General features: G+C 45.0%; 1 protein-coding gene across 4 annotated transcripts in view; it reads left to right on the top strand.

The window, feature by feature from the left end:
• The window catches only part of NEDD9 (neural precursor cell expressed, developmentally down-regulated 9), a 182161-nt gene extending 158605 nt beyond the window's left edge, over positions 1 to 23556 (top strand). For all 4 annotated transcript variants that reach the window (XM_060614802.3, XM_060614805.3, XM_060614806.3 and 1 more), the window contains 5 exons: positions 14608 to 14709; positions 15439 to 15540; positions 16483 to 17718; positions 19061 to 19150; positions 21224 to 23556. In XM_060614802.3, the coding sequence (XP_060470785.3) occupies positions 14608 to 14709; positions 15439 to 15540; positions 16483 to 17718; positions 19061 to 19150; positions 21224 to 21733 (2040 nt within the window). In that variant the 3' untranslated portion in view covers positions 21734 to 23556. The remainder of the gene's footprint in view (positions 1 to 14607; positions 14710 to 15438; positions 15541 to 16482; positions 17719 to 19060; positions 19151 to 21223) is intronic.
• Positions 23557 to 24918: the final 1362 nt, after the last annotated feature.

A 24918-nucleotide genomic window follows, 5' to 3' on the forward strand; every position in this document is an offset into this window, starting at 1 on the left:
TTCTCAATTTTTTACAAGTGACAGTTCTACTTAATAAGGGACTACGGTTGGGAGTGGAGCCCCCACACGTCTAAAAGCCTCTAAAATAGCCTCGTTTTTCTGCTTCACAGATCAGTTAAACTGCCATCTGAGTTGGTCCATTCTGTGCCTTGATCGGAATCGAGAACTATGCGTGTTTCTGATTACTTTCTGGACATGTCGCTTTTATTCCCAACTGATGGAATTAGGTCTGTTTTGCATCCTTCTGAAGATCAGTTTTGAGCTAAATTATAAGCTCCATAAAGGCAGGCAGGGTTCAAGGCTGCCATTTACTTATGTCATTTACATATACAGCATTTACTGCTATAGGCTGAGCTCATAGCCAAGTGTCAGCACACAGCTAACAGCCACTGAACGAATGAACAAGGCGGAAGCAAGAAACGAAGTGTCTAATTTGCGTTGACTTTTAAGTAATCTGAAAAGCGGTTCCGATCTTATCACCCATCGGACTATCACGCACTGTTCAAGTCTTATCACCCAGCTCATTACCATCTGTGGTGATTATGTGTCAGATTCCATATGGTAGTTTTCCCCCTAGAAGTGTCTTGGAGAATGCCACCATCTCTTTTCTGGAATTATAACCATCTATACACAACAAGTGAGCATTCAAAGCATGAATGATGTGAAGTTCAGCTTGTCTGAGAGCCTAGCTTTTACACATTTTGCCCAGCGGAGACAAGATTAGTTAACGCTTCTGTCCTCACCTAAAGAGGAGAACTGCACTTTTTTTTACTGAGGAGTAGAGCTGCCTTTGCATAATTCTGTTACTTACTGAGAATGCCTTCCCTCCTCTATTCTATCTGTAAACTCCTGTTCATCCTTTAAAGCCCATTTCAAGGTTCATCTCCTCTTACGGAGCGTCCTCTCTGCACACCAGCAGTTTTCTCCCTCCTCTGTGGTCCCCAGAATATGTTGTACTTTTCACTTAATCTCAAGGGAGCTCATGGGTTCATCAAAACACTAATGGCCTGCCATCACAATGTGTATGATGGGCTAGGCTGGAGCTAGTAATGCATTGGTGGTAGCACTCAGAAAACTCAAGTAACAGGGCGCCTGGGTGACTCAGTGGGTTAAATGTCCGACTTAGGCTCAGGTCATGATCTCGCAGTTCGTGGGTTTGAGCCCCGCGTCCGGCTCTGTGCTGACAGCTCAGAGCCTGGAGCCTGCTTCAGACTCTGTGTCTCCCTCTCTCTTCTGCCCCTCCCCTGCTCACACACTCTGTCTCTGTCTCTGTCTCTCTCTCTCTCAAAAATAAATAAACATTAAAAAAATTAAAGAAAACTCAAGTAACATTAAGGTTTATCTAGACCCCATTACATCATCTCTAAAAACCATTTCTTACCTCCCAAAATGGGACATGGCTGAATGTTGGCAGGAGATGATGAAAAGATTTTAGCCAGGTCTTCCGGGTCCATTCCTGAAAGGTAACATAAGAACCAGAAATAGATTCACTACAATATTTGTACCTTCTTAGACACTGAGTCATCATGAATTACACACACACACACACACACACACACACACACACACACACTCTAACCCAAAGCCATTGGTTAGGGAACCGAGGATTTCCCATATTGGGATTTGAAGCATTGTGAAATCTGGTTGCTCACGGCAACACTCCGTTACCAGCCAACTAACTCCTATATATTAGCAGTATGATTTGTCTATCAACAAGTAAAAATAGATTTAGAGGAAATGAAATCTCCCCAGGAAGATAAACTCTGACTTCACCTCACTTTCCTTTGTTGCCTTCTTATACACACACACACACACACACCCTGAAAAACAGCAGGGAGAATCAGAGTTTGACAGGGCACTAGGTACATCTGGTTTCTTCATTTATAAACTCAATGAAGTATGACTATGTTTCAGAATTGTGCATTGCTATATAAAGATAATCCAAATTTAAACGATTTTCCCCCTCAATACATGGCTCCAGGGTCTGTGTGGAGAAGTGAACGTTCATCTAAAATCCCTACCCACAAGGGTCAAGATGAATTTTAAATCTTACACAGAACTGGAGGTCCTTGAGCACTTAGGGGCAGGACTTTATGAGCTTACTTTGAAAATGAGAAGTCTCTCCTCCCAGCCGAGCCACCCACGCCAGGGGAATGAGCAAACTGTAACACCTCCCTAAAAATGTACAAAGGTCTTTTTTTTTTTGTTTGTTTGGTCAATGCCAAGGCCTTCTAACTCAGTTGCAGTTTGTCACAAAGCTTAGAGATAGTATATATTTCTATGAATGCATTAGCAACTCCTTAGGAACCCACACCAAAGCAAACAAAGGTAATTTTCTTTCCTTTTTCAATGATTTCATGCTATGTGAATGTGCTTATCACAGTGAATAGGTCAGATATTGTGTGTGGTATGATGTCTGGCTGAGTGGATAATGCTGTATTTGTGAGGGAAAGGAAAGAATGCATTTGTTTATTTGATTTGATGATAAAACCGAGACTTAATATTGGTTGAACGCATCTTTAAAAGCAGGCTTATGTTGGGGTGCCTGGGTGGCTCAGTCGGTTAAGCGTCCCACTCTTGGTTTCAGATTAGGTCATGATCTCATGGTTCGCGAGATCAAGCCCTGTGTCAGGCTCTGTACAGATAGGAACTTGCTTGGGATTCTCTCTCTCTCTCTCTCCCTCTCTCTCTGCCCCTTCCCTGCTCTCTCTCTCTCTCAAAATAAATAAACTTAAAAAATAACAGCCTCGTGTGGGTGCCTTGTGGAAAAAGCTAGATGCCGTCAGAAGTACACTTGCTTCTCAAGAGTGCCACCCACCCAGTTGTCAAGGGACACTTCTAGAGAGGTATGCTGCTCCTGTTGAAGGAGTCAGGGTGTGACTCACTTAGGACAATGTGTCTCCTCTAAAAGTTCTATGTAACTCCAGTAATATCTGTAGAGTGCCAAGGAATCCTCTGTTTAAAGGGACTCCAGAGAAGGTCCATTCTTGAAGCAAAGAATCTTCGGCAATGCCATAATCACATCTGATTTATCGGAGTAAATTTTATTTGGTTTTCTTAAAGCAGAGTGTGCTTAAACGAATTATTTATCATAATAGCTATTTATTTTCAAATGCACCACCAACTGACTGCATGGCCTTTAGCATGCTATCAAGTGGCTCATTTTTCAAGATAGTTGTAGAACTAAAGTGGGGGTAACCCAAAAGTGCCCTGGAGCCCTGGCTCCTTGTTAGGGACCTTATATCCATAATCTCATCTGATCTTCTCAATAGCCTCATAAGATGTTCATTATGACCTCATTTTACAGGGGAGGAATCTGAAGTCTGAGAGGTTAGTTAACTTGTTGAAGGACATCCCTCTAGTAAGAGGCAGCATTGATATTTGAACTCACATCTGTCCAGCTAACGGTTGATGTTGCCCAGCCCTAAAATAGGAAGGCATGTTTAGGACACTTTATCAGCAGTTCCAGCTCATCAGAGTCCTGGGTGCTAAACAGCATCCACTGGGCCAGGAAGAATGAAAGGCACTTTGGAAGGCTCCCATCCCAGATCAGGAGAGTAGCCTCCGTGCTGAGGGAATGTGGGTTTAGGAAGGTGGGAAATTCCCACCACCCAGGTACAGTGGTCAGTTTCATGGCAGGCTGATCCAGAAGTCCTGAGCAGATGATTAAGGGGATGTAAAGACCGTGGTACCACCGAGAACATTGCTGTGCTGGATTTCTCTCTCATTGGAAATACCACCTTGTCACATGACTTCAAATTGGTCCAAATGGAGGACTTCATGTAACCAGACACAATTGTCCCCGTTTATCCACCATTTTGCTCTCACGATTTCTGTTACCCATGGTCAATCACGGTCCGGAAGCAAATGATCCTCCTTGTCACGTACTGACATTCCCCTCACCTGACATCTCTTCACGTAGGCATTTTATCATCTCACATCATTCTCAGAAGGGTGCGTACAGTACAATAGGAATATTCTGAGAGAAGGAGACCACACTCACATAACTTTTATTATAGCATATCATTATAATTGTTCTATTTTGTTATTGTTGTTGTTAATCTCTGACTATGACAAATTGATAAATTAAACTTTATCATAGGTATGTATGTACAGGAAAAACATAGTATATATATAGGGCTCGGTACTAAGCATGGTTTCAGGCACCCACTGGTAGTGGGGGGGGGGGGGAGGTCTTGGAACACATTCACAAGGGATGAGGGGAGACTGCTGTATAGTTAAATCTCCCAGAATGGTCTTGCCAGGGAGAGGGGACCCCCCCCCCCAAAATTTAAGATACCCAGATTTCAAGTTTTGCTTCTCAAGCAAGGAAGTGAGTTTCTTTGTGAAATTGGGAAAGTACTAAATTCCTAGTAAATTTCTAATCTGTCTTGCTAATGTCAGCAACAGGAACACTGAGAAAAGTAGTATGTGCCCAGCCAACCAGGTTCTCATTTACTTTGCTGTCATTAACTGTCTGAATAACCTCTCTGAACTTCAGTTCCCTGAACTGTGAAATGGGGAGTAGGGTTGAATTGTCTCTAATGGTCTTTGCTAAAATTTTATGATCCAGATATCCTTATCTGATTCTTTCCCAGAGTCACTTGAAAAGTTTAATAAAATGACTTGACCTCAAGATTCTTTAAAACACAACACAAAACAGGGGCGCCTGGGTGGCTTGGTCGGTTAAGCGTCCGACTTCAGCTCAGGTCATGATCTCACGGTCCGTGGGTTCGAGCCCCGCGTCGGGCTCTGTGCTGACAGCTCAGAGCCTGGAGCCTGTTTCAGATTCTATGTCTCCCTCTCTCTCTCTGCCCCTCCCCTGTTCATGCTCTGTCTCTCTCTGTCTCAAAAGTAAATAAACGTTAAAAAAAAAAAACAAAAAAAAAAAACACAACACAAAACAACAACAACAAAAACAAGACACGCAGGCACTGATATAAATTTCGAGCTGACTCCCTACGTTTTGGCCAATCTTTTTACTCTTCCTGTAGGAGGCAGTCCACCTTCCCATCTAGAAATCGCAGTCACCTCTAGAAGATTGAGCTGTGGCGACAGAAGGCAGGGAACAGGTGGAACACAGGAGGGAGGGTAGGGGTATGCTGAGCCAGGGAGAATCAGAGTTCTCACCCTGTCCCCCTACGTGGGAACATTTCCAGAGAGCGTCTTGTTAAGGAGAACTGTCTTCCCTGCTTTGCTACCAAAAGCTAAGAGAGTGTTTCATCCTAGACTTTGTCATTTTCTTCCCATTTTCCTGTGTTTAATCTTCTCGAATAAGGCAGAGGCCCTTGGTGGGTCAGGTGTCTCTCGAAGCGACATCCCTGCCGCAGAACCAAGTTCTGCCACGTGCGTGGTTTGTTCCATCAGCCATTGCATCTCGTCTCCCAGTGAAGCCGTGGGAGGAACCGAGAGCGCTAGGCATTTGGGTCTAGAAATTCTCATGCCTTGATCCCTTTCCATAATCACATCCTCTTCAGGGCGGTCTATGAGCATCTCTCTAAAATGCACTTCAGGGGCGCCTGGGTGGCTCAGTCAGTTGAGCGTCCGACTTCGGCTCAGGTCACGATCTCACAGTCTGTGGGTTCGAGCCCCGCGTCAGGCTCTGTGCTGACAGCTCAGAGCCTGGAGCTGTTTCCAATCCTGTGTCTCCCTCTCTCTCTGCCCCTTCCCCAGTCTCACTTTGTCTCACTCTGTCTCTCAAAAATAAATAAATAAATATTTAAAAAAAATTTTTTTAAAATAAATAAAATAAATAAAATGCATTTCAAAATCTAGATTTAGTGCTCAGTGGCCTGTTGCATTTATTTGGACATCAAAAGAACCAGAATGCCCATGCCGTTACAGTTCTCAAAGAGCATTTCGGTCCGCGGCATATAAAAAATGACTGGGGCACCCAGCTCTGTCACGGGTCACGTTCGGCTTTGTCCAGAGGAAGACCTCAGCCCCTGAGGAGCCCCGACGTCACTTCCCACCATGTCCTTTCACGTTAAATCCTTCTAGCTGCTCTTTGGCGTTTGGTCCCTCCATAACTAAATATTGCTTTAGCACTTGCTGCACAAAGAGCTTCCAGAAAGCAGCAGGGGAGGCATGCTAGAGGCTTGACAATCGGGGCACTGTTTCCATTGAGTGTTTGGCCTCCTCAATGCTGTGTCCAATGAAAGTGACCCAAGAGCCCCGTTCCACTTCTGAGCCTTCGGTCGTGACTTTCTCCTCATTTGGAAAAAGAGACTGGCCGCGACGTAGACTGGCTCGCAAAAGGCTTGGTTCTCGCATGAAATCAGATGTCGAGATGCCTTTAAAGGAAAGTAAATCACCGCCCAAATACAGAGGGGGAGAAACCTCCATGAGCACAAGAGAAGCATTAGGAAGGGTAACCTGTGCACTTGGCCCGTGAGGGTGTAGTTTTAAGGCCAGACTGCGTTTTCATTATATTGTTGCTGTGCGAATAATAAATGAGCTCACTGCTACACCCAAGCTGGGCAGAGAGAATTTATAGAGAATTAATAAATCCAGTGTAGGCAACATGTGGTCTTTCCTCCCGTCATAGAAAAGAAACTAGTAATCTTGGATTTTAAACAGACAGACCTCTATAACTTTGCACTTTCGGAAACCTGGATCCAACTTCTAATGGGCAGGCAGTGATAATAGTGATGTTTCTCTTCCTAAGGGTTTTCTTTAAAGGGAAAGGGTCACACAGTTCATGGGCTTTAAGACAAAGAGGTTGTTATAAGATCTCATAAATACTGTGGGGGTTCTGTTCATGCTTTTTAAGGGCATTTACGTGAAAGAAGTCCTTTCCAGCAAGCAGTCTGAGAAATCTAAAGACTCTCGTTAATGCATGAAACCCAGAGATAGTATAAATAAAACAGGGGGCTCGGGGAGACTAGAGCTCGAAAGGAAGCAATCTAATTTTGCTTTCCACATAAGCCGAAACAAAGAGAAAAAATGCAAATGGCTGACTGCTAATTGGTGAGGCCTACTTTTGAATTCAGACAACCTCAGGTACTGTTAACGGTGAAGTTATAAATCTGTAGTGTAATTATTATGGCACAGCAGTACTTTTTAACTTCTCCTCGATTACTCATTATATTTCCTGAGCACCACCTGGGTTGCCTAGTTCTTGACTAGGCCCTGGGGCGGAACACCAGGAGCCCGTTCCACACGTTCCTGCTCTGCTAGATTGATGGGAAAACTCCACTGGTCAATTTTCAAGGCATTATCTGGATATCAGGAGAAAGGATTGTGTCATTCTGGCCATTGCTGATGTTGCTTTGGAATGTAGAGACTTAGACCCAGAGAATTAAATCATGGGACACAGCAACTAGGACAGTTACAAAAGATGCCTCCCTCCCCTTCCACGCGGGATTTCCTGTTATTCTTTAAAAATTCTGTTACAGTTGGGGAACCTGGGTGGCTCAGTCAGTTAGGCATCCGACTTCAGCTCAGGTCATGATCTCACGGTCCGTGAGTTCGAGCCCCGTGTCGGGCTATGGACTGATGGCTCAGAGCCTGGAGCCTGCTTCTCATTCTGTGTCTCCCTCTCTCTCTGCCCTCCCATGCTCACTCTCTGTCTCAAATAAATAAACATTTCAAAAAGAAAAGGTGAAAAAGAAAATTCTGTTAAAGCTATACAAAATTACATTTTTGTGATTTTTGTAACTTTTGAAACAGGCATCTCTCAAATGCAGAAGTATGAGCAATAATATTGGTAATAATACTCCAGAACAGTTCACCTGTGCTCCTCCCCATCCTATCTCAGTCCCTCATCTGTTCCACCCAATTCTTTCTGTCAAACAGTAGGATTTTTCCGCTTCCTTTGCACTGTTTCTGTTCTTCCTTATGGTTGCCGGTAGCATGACAGGAGGGAAGGAAACAAAACAGGGTTGAGTGTTGGAGGAGAGAGATGAGAAGTTGCCATAAGTGGTGAGCAGTAGGGCTGGCGTCAGAAGGAAGCATGGCAGAACATGGCAGGAACTGAGACCCTATTAGTCGGCTCCCATAGGATTCTCAGGGCGAGGAGGGTCTGCCTTCATGATTGGCACAGCCTGTTCCCTCCTGCCTCCCATGGCGTGCCAATGAACTGGTGGCCTGCAGCTGAGAAGCTAACATCTCCCTCACCCCAGGGCCTCCACAGCAGCTACGCCCCACTCCCAGGCACCTGCCAGCTGGCTCCCCTTTCAGGGGGTAGAGTGGATGCCCAAATAGACTGGCTGAGACCTTGGCCCTATTGATATCATGTGAGCAGGAGTTGTTCTGAGAGAAAGTGTTTTCTTCTAGACATTCCAGTTGGGAATGTGCCCTACTTCTTGGTGAGATCCTCTTGATAAACCCGGCTTGTGATCTTCCACTGAAAAGACCTTGTCTGAAGAAAAATTCAATAAGGTGTCCTGGGCTTGGGACCTCCATGTTTCTCTTGGATAGTAGGTTTATTTTGAAGTCTCATAAAGCGTGTTTTCTCCTGGGGTTCTCCACTGAAGTGTCTTGGGCTGTTATGGTGATAACTGTGACAATGACAATACTGATATGACCACAGTAAAATGGTCACCCAAGTAAATCTACTGATGGTCATCAAGAACCAAAGTCTCTTGTCACTTATTGCTTTGATTTGAAATTCCCATTGCCTCATAGACCTCACTAGGAACAGTCTATGCTTTGTAAAGATTAATTTATTTCTATTTGACTTATATCTCACTGATTAAATCTTGTTTGCTCCCGTGGTTTAATCATAAAACATTGTGAAAGCAAACAGCCTCGAAGTCTGTGATCACTAAGACACAGACCACATCCTCATCATATAAGGAAGAAAGCAAGAATCCTCTGTTGTTTCTCTTCTTCCATTGTCTTGTCTCCTGTATTCCTGGTTATCTTTGCATAGTGGACATTGTATTTTTGAATATTTGTAAGGAATAATTTAAAGCCCATAAAGATGTTCTCTAATTCCAGACAGGATTTTCTTTCCTTCTGCCAGCCTCACAGCCACACATAAATCTAACTTCAGGCTTTGAAATGTTCTTACCAACTCCAGTGAGTGAAAACCTGGCTTTAGCTGGTGCAAGGGTGGGTTCCCTTCTGGGTTAACTCTGACTTTTACATGCAGCCCTTAGGATCCCAACCCAAAGAGGGGATGGGTATCAGAGTCTCATCCTTGGTGAGCCCTAGAGTCTGATACCCCACTCACCCAAAGAAGCAGTGAAAAGACACACTGTGGCCTCTCCGACGCCTGTCCCAGATCAACAAATGCCACCAGGAAAAAAAGCAGCCTCAAAATTTGGGCTTACCTCTGGGGCCACTTCAGCATCCAATGGTTGATTTTGGCTCAGGTCACAATCTCACTGTTCGTGAGATAGAGCCCTGCGTCAGGCTCCTCACGGACAGCGTAGAACTCTCTCTCTCTTGGAGATTCTCTTGGAATTCTCTCTCTCCCTCTCTCTGCCCTCCCCTGGTTTGTGCATGCACACATGCGTGCACTCTCTCCCTCTTTCAAAAATAAATAAACTTTAAAAAAAAATTGGGGCTTACCTCTATGAGTTCCTTCTCTACTCCCAAATTTGGACCTGATAACTCTTTACTATCTTGTAGTGCTTTAATGCTATTAAGAAGATTTTTAGTATCTTTTCCTCATTTTTTTAAAAGCTGTCTTCAGTAGGATGATTGATCTGAATTCCCTAGTCCACAATTTAAGTCCAAAAGTGGAATCTGTATAATCCAGGTGACAATTATAATAAAAACAACTAAGGCTTAAGGGGTTTACTCTATGCCGGGTACCTTATGTCCTTGATCTCATTTAATACACTAATAGGCTATAAGTATTATTATTTCCATTCTACTAATAAGGAAACTGGCTTCAAATGGACAGATGCCTTGGTCATGCTCTCACGTGTGCTAGAGTCAGCCTGCCTGAGTCCAGCTTATATTTTCAGTCACTCCCCCCATCAGATCTAATCCTTCTTTCAAGGAGCTAAAGACCTAGTGTGGCCATGGCCTTTGACACTCAGCTTCTCGTGACACATGTCAGAAGTCCTGTTCCTTTCCATTGTATTTTCCTTCCAATATTAAGGTAAAATGCAGAGTTTGTTTTGATTTCTTTTTGCCAGACCTCCCCCCCCCTCCACCCGCCATATGTTTCTAGCATGTGGCTGAGAAGAACGCAGATGTTCATGTCACACACGGGCTCTAGACCGGGGAAAAGGAAACCAGCTAGCAGTCCTTGTTGGCCTCCAGTTGTGGTTTGTACCAAGTAGTGGTGTAGGCGATCATTCTTCCATGGTTTCTGATTTCTCGATTGGATCTAAGATTCACTCAGCTTTTTTGGCTTCTTCACTTGCCTGACGTTACTGCATGGCTGATCCAGCCAGCTCTGCCCCTTATCCCATGAGTCCCACTCATCCTCGAGCTGACTCACCTGGACACCAACCTTATCCCATACAGGCAGACCTTGTTTTCTGCCCTGGCCAGTTCCACACCATCTTGCTTAAGAAAAGCCTTGAGTTTTCCTGTAGTTTGTTAATATCTTCAGCCAATGCATTTATCCAAGGCCTGCTGTAGTCAAGGCCCTGTACAGGCCCTGCAGTCTCCACCGTGCTGAGAGAGGAAATGAGGTGCCATGAAACAGACCACGAGTGATAAGTACCATTAGGAGACGCATGGATAACATGCTTGGGGAGTTCTCAGGAGGGAGGTATTATGTCCGTCTGGAAAGCCCTGATGGGAGAGGCACTCAGCTTAGCCTTGAAGGTTGAATGAAATTTGAACTTGAGGAAAGGAAGGAGAACACCTGGCACGAAGATACAGCGTGGGTGAAGGCACAGAGGTTCGACACGCAGGGCACGTGTACGAAACGGTGTGGTTCTGTCTTGCCGAGGCATGGAGTCCGTGAAGAGCTTTTTGGGCCCTGCGCTCAGAGGCTTTCAAGATATTAAAGGGAAGATGGCAGAAATACACAGATGAAGGCAAGAGCGGCCCCCTGGGGGCCAGAGATATGTTTAGCTTGGCCAAGACGCCGCTTGAAATATTTGAGCCAATTCTGGAAATCGGATTTCACGTTAAAAAAAATAATAATCCAGACTTCCGGCTTCTCCTGAAAATTCGAGAGACTCGGCAACGTGGGGTGCATTTTTTCAGGGTGGCGGTTGGTGGGAGCCAAGCAATGGCCGCTTTCCATCCGGAGGGCGTGAGTTCTGTCTCCCCAGCACAGAATCCCAGCCTGTTTCTTCCTTCACCACACCTGCTCAGCCCCGCAGGTATCTAAGTGTGAGGCCCTCGTTGGCTACAGGGGTAGGAATAAGCCCACGCCAAAGGCTGTCAGGTGTGAGTGGCGCTGCCCAAGGACCCCTCTTCCAGCTCTCTGACTCACACGTGCTGGTTGTTAGTGTTCCCTGGCCCTTGCTGCCACCCCAAACACAGGCTCCTCTGCTCTAAAACGTCAGCATGCATGGCTCTCAAAATTATGAGACCTGGAGGTACTTACAGCATCTCTGAAAGCAGCTCTTGGCGCCCAGGATCTGATGCTGAAAACGGTGTGAATCCAACGGGTCAAAGTGTGGGGTGGGGTGTGCCCTGTGTTTGCTTGTTTTTATGCAAAGCACATTCATTGGAGAGTGAACCTAACCCCAGTCCCTGGACTTTGGATACCACCCTGCTAGGACCCGGCCTGGGAGATTTATTAAACGGGCTATTCCTTTCCTAACTGTCTACATCTGCCCCTTCTTCTCTGCCTCAGAACTCTTCTCAAAGCGTCCACCTTCAGACTCTTCAGTTAGTTGACAAGAACTGAGTACTAACAGCTGAGAAGCTATCAGATTCCTCATGGGACAGAAAATTCGTAGTTGGGAAATGCAAATCCTCTGCCAAGGTCATCGGGAAAGGGGTGGCAGTAGCCATTGTCAGAGAGCCCCAGAATTCCCCTTTTTAGCCCCGTTTGCATCAACTCTAAGGAACTAAGGGGTCGATTGGGTAGCTCCTGAGGCTAAGCCCTTGTAACTAGAGATAAATGTGCAGAATAAAAGGAATGCACAAAAGAAAAACTGACGGAGGAAAAAAAGGAAACGAAAAGCCTGACTTCATTTCATTGAGGAAAATAGTTTTGATGTGCCCTTTGTGCCCATTGTCCATCAAAGCCTTGCCGTGCAAATGCCCAGGAGTGTGCCTCCGAAATTCACATCCTCTTAGCTAGACCTTGGTGTTCCTCCTAGGCTGAGGTTCAGTAATTCTGGGGCCCTAGAAAGGTTGTTTTTTTTTTTTTTTTTTTTTTTTTTTGTACTGTGTCAAGCGGGAAGAAAAGGTCTTATGACCACAAAACTGGATACTTTGTAAGGTACAGAACAGTCAGCACTTTCCTCCGAGGAGAGAACACACAATTGGCATCAAAGTCGCCCAAGCAACGGGTTGAGGAGGACAGTGTCCAAAAGTAGAAGACTTCCAGCTCCTCGTTCCTGCAGACGTCACAGAGTGGGTCGCGGTATGCCGTGGATGTGTCCGACCAGATGCAGAACGCGGGTCCCATTTAAAGGCTATTTGTGGACCGGTGTGAATTAGATGGTACCATGGGGAATGCTGGAATGGGGGGAGAGATTGTATTTTGTTGGCTTCTTCCCCCTGTGGTTTTCACCATCTGTTTCTTTTAATGCATAAACAAGGCAAATGACTGGTTTGGAATGCAAAGTTTTTAAAAACCAGATGACCACAGGCATCCTCTAAATGAGAAAGAGAGAGCGAGTTGAGGTTCTGTGACATTTGTCAGGAAGTGAGATGTTAAATACCGGGAAGCACTAATGCTCACTGCCAGGGAAAATCCACAGAGGCAAGGAAAAGCTTTGTCTATGACCCTGCCTTTCCGACGTCTTGCCATACGTTTACATTTCACCCGGGACTATTTTCAGACACCGGCACCACCCCCCCTCTATCTCCCAGCTCCCCCTTCCCATCTTTAAACTAAAGATGGAACCACTCAGCTGGCCTTCAGCATAACCAGCCTTGGTTTTCCATTAGCATTATTACTATCTTGGCAACCTTGGGCAGAATCCACTCTGAGCAACTTTCAGACTGAACAAAAGCTGTGTTGTTGCACAGGTTCTATTACAAAGCCAAAATAGAGAGCTATAAATAGAGAGGCTGATGAGATAGACTCCAAGAAGATACTTCATTTCTCTCCTGGACAATAGTGAGTGGGGGGGAAAAATTATCTAAGGGCACTAGGAACACAGTGTGTTTTTCTTGAGCAAAGGGCATGCCGCTTTTAAAAGGAAGATTTGCTATGCACAATACAGTGGCCACTCTATAAATGGTTCTGTATGCTCCATGCCAACAAGCCTTAAAGCAATAGATTCTTTTTTTAAAACCCAAGGCGGCGGAGAGATTTGATGGGATGGTGACTGTGTACTAATCCCCTTTACCTTCATCTCGAGCAGTAATCAACTGCAAACACCGGGATTTAAGCGTCTTAGAGCTCCCCCGGGGAGAAGGGTATTGATGCATTTGGCTGAGTTCCACCCACTTCAGCATAAGATGAACGTGAGCATTTTTCACATAGTTTTGTAGGCAGCCTGACGCCAGAAATGTTCACATTAGAGAAAGGATAAAAGATGATGGTTTCTTAGGGAAGAACCAACTCATCCTAATTTACAAAGTGTTCTAAAAAAACCATCATGGGTGATGCTAAGGTGGGTGCTATTAGTCATTCGGGGGTGGGGGGGGGGGGCGCGGTTAGGCAGAAACAAGACCCTGGTAATTTAGAAGCCCTTGGGGGACTAAATAGGCTTCCAAATGAGTTGAAGTTCAAAAATAATTTCTCTACCCTTGCTTAGGACACAAGGAAGGCTGTAGATACAAAAATCCCAGCCTGTCGGGTGAGATTCCTTTCACTGGCATTGGTTCCAGATGCCACAGTTGTGATGAGTGTGTTTGACTTCCCACATCCCTTGGACATAGGTACTGTCTGGGATGGCTGCTTCCCTGGTGGAAACAAGAAAATGATTAGACACATGACCTCTGTTCCGGGTGGCTCACAGGTCCATCTGTCATTTGTTCCAAAGGTTAGATTGAAAGTTCCTGGAGGCTTCTGAGAGCACCACTGTCTGAGCGTTACTTTCATAAAAGTGCTCTAGTGACCTATGGAATTTTAGTTATAATAATAATAATGTCACATGAAGAGGCATCCTGGGGAAGGTATGAGAGGAATTTTAAGTAGCTGAACTCTCTATTTGCATTATTCACTTTACAAATAGTTTCAGAGCCTTTAAAAAAAAAAGTGCACCTTTTTTTTCCATTATCTGTGGTTTTGGTGCTCCAAAGGGATGATCTAGGACCTTCATAATTTAAAAATGATTCTCCCTTAAGTTGCATCCTGGGAATTGAGACTTTGACCTACTTTGAGATGATTTGTCACCATGAGGAAGAGGGTTGGAGCTATTTCAGGGATTTGTTCTTTGCTGGGATACAAGAGGGGATTTAAAAGTGTTCTGACTTGATGTCTCCTTGTCTCCCTCCTTTTCTGTCTTCCGTTCTTTGTTTATGGGGGAGAGGTGAGGGAGGAGTGCCTGGTTAAGAGGCTAAGAGATATAGTAGGACGGGGGCTCGGAAGTTTACACCTCTGTGTCTTCTTGCCCACAGGTGATAACCCCCGTGAGAACAGGACAAGGCTACGTGTATGAGTACCCGTCCAGATACCAAAAGGATATCTACGACATCCCTCCTTCCCACACCACTCAAGGGGTATGTACCAGGGCCCTGGTCACCAGCAGAGGGGACCACTTCAGGGTGGTATTCCTTCAAAGCTACAGAGCAAAGGGAAGTTCACAGATTAGGTGTGTTTCACGTGAAGAATTATTAAGTTCACCCATCCAGAAGCCATTTTAGCCAATGTTATGTAAATTATGTTTTCTGGGGGCGCCGGGGTGGCTCAGTCATTTAAGCATCTGACTTCCGCTCAGGTCATGATCTCACAGTTCGTGAGTTCAAGCCCCACGTCGGGTTCTGTGCGGACAGCTCAGAGCCTGGAGCCTGCTCTGGGATTCTATGTATCCCTTTCTCTCTGCCCCTCCCCTGCTCACCTTCTTGTCTCTCTCTCTTTCTCAAAAATAAACATTAAAAAAATTTTTTAATAAATTATGTTTTCTGGATTTGCTTTATCAGGAAATCCTGATAGGCTTTTACTTGACAAAGCTTTTATTGCTTATCATTTTGTTTCAGGAAGTATAAATTTTAAACCACAGTTGAAAGTACAGTGTCGATATTTCACGTAATGTCATTTTTATATGCAGTCTGGGTCGAAAATTATGAAATATAAAAAGCAAAATTCCATCAAGCTCTTATGTAGAATGCAGTTAAAGAGCCAAGGTATACATAACCTGGCAAATAAATCCATAAGGAAAGGCTCAGTAGTGTAAAAAATGACAAGTATGCGACATTTCTGTTATGGGTAACTCAAGTGTTTCTCTTCAGGTATATGACATCCCTCCATCATCAGTCAAAGTCCCTGTGTTTTCAGTTCCAGTGGGAGAAATAAAACCTCAAGGAGTCTATGACATCCCTCCTACAAAAGGGGTAAGTGACAGAGCAGCCCAGAAGGGGTGTGTGTGTGTTTATTGGAATAAAACAAGATGGGCAAACCAAAGGGGAAAAACTAGTCTTTCTGAGAGAGTGAACAAGAGGAAAGAAAGGCGATAGTTAAAGATGAGTCTAAGGATTCCAGGGGCACGCGGCTGGCTTAGTTGGTAGAACACTCGACTCTTGATCTCGTGAGTTCGAGCCCCGTGCTGGACATAGAGATTATTTAAAAAAAAAAAAAAAAAAAAAAGTGAAAGGAAAAAACCACCTCAAAGATAAGTCTGAGGATTCCATATTTAGGGGACTGTGCTAAAAACGAGGTAGTCCGTAAAGGAGAGCCAGTAAGAAGGTACGATAATTCACTTTGGCAAGCAACTAACACATATCATATTTATGGAAAGTGTTACAGCTTCCTCGGCCCATAGACAGGGGTCAGTGTGTTTGATGCACTCTGTTATCTGCTGGGGTATGCCTGCACAAGAAGTACAGATAAAGGAACTGTGTGTCAGAACATTTAAGCAACTTACGCAGTATTTCACGGCCGACAGGTCCAGGGAGAGACCTTGGGTCTCCCGACACCCAGTCCTGTGTGTTAACACGTAGTCTGCTGCCCAGCCCGGCTCAACCGAGGAAGGAGGCCCGGGAGGTGGTCAGAAACGCGGGACTGGGACCCAGGGAGGGCAACTCAGCCAGGCTCACAACTCACACACAGGCGGCACAGAGGCCACGGGGCGGGATGATCCTGTCAAAGGATGAGGGACGAACAGAGCCGAGCAGAGCCTTGGGAAACACTGGCCGTCAAGTGGGTGGAAGGTGAAAAACAAGGAGCCAGAGAGGCGGCCTGAGAATTCTAGCCTCATTTTAATGTCCTTTTCCATTTCTGCATGTTCGTATGCGCCAAGCAAACAAATACCAGCTCCTGCTTCCTTTACTTTTCAGGTATATGCCATTTCACCCGCTACTTGCCGAGACGAGGCAGGGCTGAGGGAAAAAGAATATGATTTCCCCCCTCCGGTGAGGCAATCGGGAAGGCTGGACGTCAGACCAGAGGGCGTTTATGACATCCCCCCAGCCAGCACCAAGCCAGTGGGGAAGGACCTCCGCATAAAATATAACTGTGATGCTCCGGGAGCCGCTGAACTGGCCACACGAAGACACCAAAGCGTTTCGGTGAACCACCCACAGCTGGGACAGTCACTGGGCGCCCAGAACGATGCATATGATGTCCCCCGAGGGGTTCAGTTTCTGGAGCCAGCGGCAGAAAGCGGTGAGAAAGCAAACCCCGAAGAAAGAGACGGCGTGTACGACGTCCCTCTGCACAACCCAGCAGATGTCAAAGCCTCGCAGGACGTGGTGGACAGTATCAACCGGTTATCTTTCTCCAGCACGGGCAGCACCAGGAGTAACATGTCCACGTCTTCGACCACCTCCAAGGACTCCTCACTGTCAGCCTCCCCGTCTCAGGACAAAAGGCTCTTACTGGATCCAGACACAGCCATCGAGAGACTTCACCGGCTCCAGCAGACCCTGGAGACGGGCGTCGCCAGCCTCATGGCGCTGGTCACCACAGACTGGCGGTGTTACGGGTACATGGAACGACACGTCAACGAGATCCGCACCGCGGTGGACAAGGTGGAGCTGTTCGTGAGGGACTACCTCCATTTTGCCAAGGGAGCTGTAGCAAACGCTTCCTGCCTCCCCGAACTCGTCCTCCATAACAAAATGAAGCGGGAGCTCCAAAGAGTGGAAGACTCCCACCAGATTCTGAGCCAGACCAGCCATGACTTAAACGAGCACAGCTGGTCCCTGAACATTCTGGCCATCAACAAGCCCCAGAACAAGTGCGATGATCTGGACCGGTTTGTGATGGTGGCGAAGACAGTGCCCGACGATGCCAAGCAGCTCACCACAACCATCAACACCAACGCGGAGGCCCTCTTTAGACCAGGCGCGGGCAGCTCGCACGTGAAGAGTGGGTCTGGGAACATCATGAACTCCGCTGAGTACCCACACGCTGCGTCCCAGATGCAGCTGCTGCATCCCGGGGACCACAAGGCCCAAGCCCTCACCAAGCCATTGCCCCCGAGCCTAGGCAAGGACCAGCCTCCTGACTGTAGCAGCAGCGATGGGTCTGAAAGGAGCTGGATGGATGATTATGATTACGTCCACCTACAGGTAAGGAAACCAGACCCATAAAAGCACCTATACTCGTGTCCAGAGAGCCTGGGATTGATACCTGTACGACTGGTAGGCTGGACTGCCGGAGGGGAGAACATGATTACTGGTTCACAAACAAAATTAGTAGTTCACAGGTGGAGGCGATATCGTACTGTTGGGAGAACACTGGCCGGAGAGTCCTGAGTCCCCGGCTCTAGACCTTTCCCCGACACTAACTAAGTGTGATTGACTTCTCAAACCTCCCAGGGTTGTAATTTCTTCATTTGCAACATGAATGAAGCACAGAGTTGGAGCGATCCATTGATATGCCTCAGGCAAGCAGAAAGAGACTCCCCAAGTAGGAGAGTGGGCCCCCAGATAATCATATCCTCTCCACTTCTGTTGGCGTTCTGTCATATAGTTCTGCGTGGTATTTTATTTGAAAAAGGAGAGAGGCACCGTTAAGGAAAAAAAAACGCAAACCTCTATACCAAAGCATGTCTAAGGTCCCTTCAGCTCTATAATGTGTGTGTGTGTGTGTGCGTGTGTGTGTGTGTTTAATTACTTACAGAAAAACTTAACCCGACCTCAGGCTTACCTTAAGGAACACTGGGCATTTGTCAATTGACGTAGAACTTAACCAGCACATGGGAAGCTGGACAGGCAGAGTTGGCCTCCTGCAAGTGGGAAATTCTACGAAGCTGACCTGGGATCCCTTTCACTTTGGGGAATTCAGACATTCTACCAGGTCCATTATTTAGAATTTGGTGTGCTGTCTTATTTCACTTGATTGAGAGGCATGGATTATCCTGAGAACTGATGAACTACCACAATTCCCTTGGGTGCAAGAGACTGGGGAAGGGAGAGAGCTGAGCCCGCCCTCCCTCCCCCATCTCCCAGTGCTAAGGAAAGGTGTGGAGAGAGAGTAGATGGGGGCGTTCACCATTCATATGGCGGGTTGTCCAGCTCTGTCTGTTGCAAATACCGACTTGGTGTAGAGTCATAGATGATTCAACGAAACCTGGAGCGCAGCGTGGATCCCATTAGAACGCCGAGAAACAGTGTTGCTTAAGGAGGTTTGAAGGGGATTGTGGGTCTCCAAGAATGGTGAAGTGGAGCAGAGATGGTGGCCTCTCACATGGACACAGACTTTACTTTTCAGCCTTGACCTACATGGTGACTCTGGAAGTCTGGCAGAGAAGCACACCAGGGCCTGGGGTTCACAGGGCCTAACTGGGCCTGTGGGAAATCACCAAGGCATTGGAAAATGAAAGGGTGTTTACACGTTTGTCAATGAAATTGTTAGCATAAGTGAATCACAGGGGTGATGTAATGTTTTCTTTGTGTTGGAAAATAATAGGGCAAGGAGGAGTTTGAGAGGCAACAGAAAGAGCTGCTGGAAAAGGAAAATATCATCAAACAGAACAAGATGCAGCTGGAACATCATCAGGTAAGTTCACTCAGAACAAAACCTAGTGGGTATTGAAAAGATTTCCCACTTAATAAGGAAGGTGTTACTTCAAAAGATTATGGTTTTGATCCTTCCAGCATACTTTGGCATAAATAGGCTCTAAGGCATATAATAGGGTATAAGAACAAAGAGAAAGTTTATAGCGTTGGTAATCCAGCTGGTGTTCCTGGATTATGTCCAAACAGCCATTTTTTTCCGGGCTAATTCTGTATATCTAACATATTAGGACTCTTTGGGTTAAAGCTGTTGGTCTCAAGGAGCAGGACCCACTCAAGCCAGCCCAGGCAAACAGGTTTTATAGTAGGGGGATGCAAGAACAGAAAATGCAGATACAGCCAGGTCTGATGAGAGCTAGGACTATAAATTCTCTCTCCTCCTGTACTTCCTTTGCTTTTCTCTAAATCTGCTTCCTTCTCTATTTTCTAGCAGTTCCCTTTGCTTATCTATTCATTTGTCGCCCCTCTAACTTTACAGAACCCATAAATGGCCACTCAAAGTCCTTTCTACAGATGGCTTTTCGTCTCAGCTTCCTCAGCTGATGGTTTCCTACTGTGGTTCGTCAAATTCCTCAAAAAAAAAAAAAAAAAAGAGCCTAATTGGGTCATCTCTATCTCTCTCTCTCCTACAACTCAAGCCTATGGCTTGGCTGTTTGTTCTTGGTCCAATCGAAGAGAACGAGGGCAGGATCAAATGTTTTCAAATGACATGCAAGCTCTTAAACAAGGGATTTGGGCAGGGCAGGTTCACTCAACAGTTGGGCATGAGTGGGGCTGATAATGATGGGTATTGCTAGTAACTGGGCACAAAAATAAAAAGCAATGGATTGAGGACTTATAAGCCTTTTAAATTGAAACGAAATGGCATGCAGAGACATGTCCTTGCTTTCGGACCAGCCAACTATGTGACCTCAGGCAAGTCACTTAATCTCCGTGAACTTCAGTTACTTATGTATAAAATGAGAAGATACCCCCAGCTCTCCATCTAATAAGATGATACATTTATGAACATATTTGCAACAGCATAAACGAGATAACTTCAAACATCACGTTGTACCTGGTTATATCCACTTTGGCATTTGGCCAAGTAGGACAGCAGGGCTTTGGGGAACTTGTTGAAACCATAGCAATTCCTAAGAGGAAAGCAGAGTTGGTTGAAAAGTAAAGCTCATTGTGCATTTCTTGTGGGGGAAGCTGGACGAGGCTATCCCTACTCTGACTGAGCCCCACCTTGGAGCAGATCACTGAGTACTAAGCTAAGGTCACAAATAGTCCTCACCTGCAAAAGAAGGGTCTTTCCTGAGATTTGGTAGAATAGCATGAAATTATTATCACTGCAGCTTAAATAATACACCAGCTGGACGCAGGAAGGGAAGAAAAAAGCTAAAGCTCATTGAGTCTGTGTGTGAGGAGCTTTTCTTTCAACAGCTCTGAGCAGCTAAATGGTATGATGCACAATTATTCAGATTCCCATAGAGACGCTCTTCTCCACAATGTACATGTATTTACGTGCATTAGTCTCTCCTGTAGTGCTGGATAATAACATTCACGGATCTTGACTGAAAGAGTAGGAGAAATGGAAAGGGGTCACAGACTGTCATTTATCTAAGAGTCTGGAAGGGACAGAGTCAAGGCTTTCCCAGAGAAGGAACCAACTCTCAGTTTCCCTCGCCACCACTCAACGTTCAATAAACATTTACACAGAGGCTACAATAAACCAAACACCATTCTAAGCACTCTGTAAACCTTAACTCATTTAACCTTCATAAAGGTGCAGGTAACAGAGCTGAGTCTAAGGGCGAGCTGCCTTCCAGCCTTAGGGCAGAAGAGACCAATGCGCAGTCACAGGGGCCTGAGCTGGCCGATCCCTTAGGGATCCTCTACGTTTCACACTCTAGGAAAGTCAGACAACCTGACCAAGGCCTCCCATCTAATGAGCACTTGACTCTTGTTGGGGATTAAAATCCCTGTCCTTGAACTCCAAGCCCCGGGGTTCATTTCCGGCACAGCGCACTTGCCTTACCCTTCAGGAAATCTGCTTTTTGCTTCCTTGCAGCTAAGTCAGTTCCAGCTGCTGGAACAGGAAATTACCAAGCCCGTGGAGAACGACATCTCCAAGTGGAAGCCCTCTCAGAGCCTCCCGACCACAAACAGCAGCGTGGGCTCTCAGGATAGGCAGCTGCTCTACTTCTACTATGACCAGTGTGAGACCCATTACATCTCCCTCCTCAATGCCATCGACGCCCTCTTCAGCTGTGTCAGCTCCGCGCAGCCCCCGCGCATCTTCGTGGCCCACAGCAAGTTTGTCATCCTGAGCGCACACAAACTGGTGTTCATTGGGGACACGCTGACGAGGCAGGTGGCCACCCAGGACATTCGCCACAAAGTGATGAACTCCAGCAACCAGCTCTGCGAACAGCTCAAGACTATAGTGATGGCGACCAAGATGGCCGCCCTCCATTACCCCAGCACCACGGCCCTGCAGGAGATGGTGCACCATGTGACAGACCTGTCCAGGAACGCCCAGCTCTTCAAGCGCTCTTTGCTGGAGATGGCAACCTTCTGAGAAGGGCAGGAAGAAGGGGGAGCTGAGCGCGCCACCAAGGAAAACTGGAAATGCTATCTGGTTTTTGTAAATGTTATCTATTTTTGTAGATAATTTTATATGAAAATGAAATATTTTAACATTTGATGGGGTTAGATGACATTCAGAAATTCAGGGAGCTCGAGGGGGAATTTTTTTTTTTTTCCTGTGTGGTTCTTATGTAAACACGTAAGCATCTAAGGCATCAGCTGTACAGAAACGTGTCCATGTGCGTGTGTATGCCTGTGTATGCACGTTCGTTTGTAGACGTCTGTCCGAGACATTCCATTAGAAAACATGAATTAAGAAGCACCTTAGTAACCACCTCCTAATGCTGCATTTTTTCCTTTTTTTTTTCTTTTTTTTTTTTTTTTAGAAAACATACCAGCTAGTTGTAATATTGCTATATGTATACTAGCAATTATCCTGAGCCTGTCACTTCCAAGTCTGGGAAGCACGTATACATGCAAATGTTCACCTTCCAATAATGAGGCATGATGTGACTTGTTCTTGTTTTGAGGCCCCTTTCAAAGTTGACCTTCTCGGGCACATTGTGGCAAAATGCCGCACTTCTGAGGGAGGAAGCCCTGTTAGAAGTTTCAGGAAGTGTATGTTGATTCAAGCACCGATATTTTAGAAGTATTTCAAGGCCATATCCCCAGTTGGGGCTGGGTTGTTTCAAAACAGAGAAGACATCACAATAAAAGGAGAGCACATGTTTCCCCGGGGCTTTTTGATCATCTGCGTTTATGAGTGATTTGGCCATGAGGCTTTCCAGAGGGTGTTTTAAATTTGCAAAGACCAGATTATTTGCAGCAGGAATTCATAAAGACATATCAGACTACAATTGTCCACAAAAAGAAGGGATGGTTCCGTTCTGTCAGGTTTAAGTAGAGGCCTTTTTGGACTCTCAACATTCACTTGGGTGCTACCACCGTCAGTACCTGAGGGAAACTGACCAGTTTCTTAGTCACTTAAAGGTTAAGAGCCTCCAGGCCACATCCTACTCTATGAGAATCCATTGCTTGATCTCGCACCCTTCTTCAAACATGCAGCTGCTGACCCAACACTGAGCCCATCGAGTCTTTACAATTCTGTCTGGCCCACGGCCCTGTGTAAACAGCCCATTGCCATCTCACAGCTCAGCAAAGTCCGTCCCCCTTAAACCTGATGGTGTTGGCACAGTACAGACACAACACAAGCCATCAGATTCATCTTGGGGCAGATGAGACCTTTCCTACCCAATGGGTAAAGGTATTCTCACATTACCAAGTCAGGAAGCATGTTATCTATAGGCTTTTGGTCCCGTTCTTATTTAATGGTTCTAGTCTAGCCTATTGGAAAACGTTTTTATTTTGCAATATATGCCTTGACTTAATTAAGCTTGCTTGTTTTAAAAGCCAAATCATTGGAACAGGAAGGGATTTAAGAGAGAAGAATGTGCGATCTAAGTGTGATGGAAAAAAAAAAAAAATCAGTGAAACATCATAGAAGGTGCTTTTGAAAACAGCCGTAATTGTAGCTCTCCAAGTTCTCTGTCAAAAGATGATTACAAGTTGTATGGTTATATGACAAGTAAGTTTGTAGGGAGGAAGGAGACTGCTGAAAATCAACTAAGCAGGAGTTCAAAAGTGTCCCTATAGATTCCATTGTATAATAATGTGTATTTCTTAGGAGATGACAGACTTGTTCTAAGCTACATGGTGACATTTCACGTTTTCGAAACCAAAACATTCAGTCTGTATTACTCTTTCCCATCTTGTATGTAAAGGTTATTTTTAAAACATTAAATTTTTAGATCTCGATTTCCAAAGGCACTGGGCTTTCTTTTCCATATTTGTCTTTGTCACAGAGCAATACTAGAGATCTGGATTTTTTTAGGAGAATTGAGAGTTGTGTATTCTTTCACTTGGTGTCACTTCAGAGTGTATTTACATATGAAGAAAATTCTGCGATCTGTGGACATTGCCAAACCCAAATATCTAGAACAAGGCTTGGCTTCCCCAGAAAGCCTGTCCATTTAAATCATGGGTACGATGATTTCTACCATCATAATACGGATGATACCATTTGTGAGGTTTTAGAATCAAAGAGAGTTGCTTAATTCATTTTGGAAGAGACATAAAGAAACAGTTAAAAGAAAACTAGATTTGATGAAAATTAGACATTCGTATCCACGTAAATTATTTTTAATGTTTAGCCCCCTCTTTCACACAGGTATCCTAACTGTGAGATTAACAGATGAAGTTATTTGTATATATTTTGTATCATTTTGTCCACATCTATAAACATGAGCTGAGTTTTAAGAAAAGTGTCAAGACACTTCAATGGGGACTGAAGTCTTTTGAAAACATCGTACAGGAACAACTGGATCTCTCCATGGAAAAAAACGAAGACTTACCTTACAGCCTACACAACACTGAAATGGAGCATAGACTTATATGTAATACTTCTAGAAGAAAACATAGGAGAAAATCTTTGTGATTTCAGGTAGATAAAAGTTCCTTAGATAGAAAAATAAATAAGTAAGTAAATAACGGGTGCCTGGGTGGCTGAGTTGGTTAAGTGTCTGACTTCAGCTCAGGTTATGATCTTCCGGTTCATGAGTTTGAGCCCCACTTTGGGTTCTGTGCTGACAGCTCAGAGCCTGTAGCCTACTTCAGATTCTGTGTCTCCCTTTCTCTCTGCCCGTCCCCAACTCATGCTCTGTCTCTCTGTCTCTGTCTCTCTCTCAAAAATAAATAAATGTTAAAAAAATTAATAAGTAATGAAATAACTAAATAAATGAATAAATCATAAAAGAAAAAAATCGATAATTTGGACTTTACCAAAATTAAAAACTCTGCTCTTCTAAGGAGACCATTAAAAAATACAAAAAGGCAGCCCGCAAAGCAGGAGAAAATATTTGCAGGAGAAAGTATCACATAAATCCACCAGGGACATTAATCAGAATGAAGAGATGATGAAATTTTTTTTTAATGGGCAAAAAATGTGAACAGAAAGCTCACAAAAGAAGACCTACGAATGGGCAATAAGTAAATGAAATGTAAACACACCAAATAGAGTCAATAAAATTAAAAAGGCAAGCCATCCCAACTGTTGACGAGACAGGAGCAAATGGAACCCTCATACACTATTGGTGAGAGTGTAAAATGCTACAAACGCTT

Source organism: Panthera onca, chromosome B2 (assembly GCF_046562875.1).
Source record: "Panthera onca isolate mPanOnc1 chromosome B2, mPanOnc1 haplotype 2, whole genome shotgun sequence".
NCBI lineage: Eukaryota > Metazoa > Chordata > Mammalia > Carnivora > Felidae > Panthera > Panthera onca.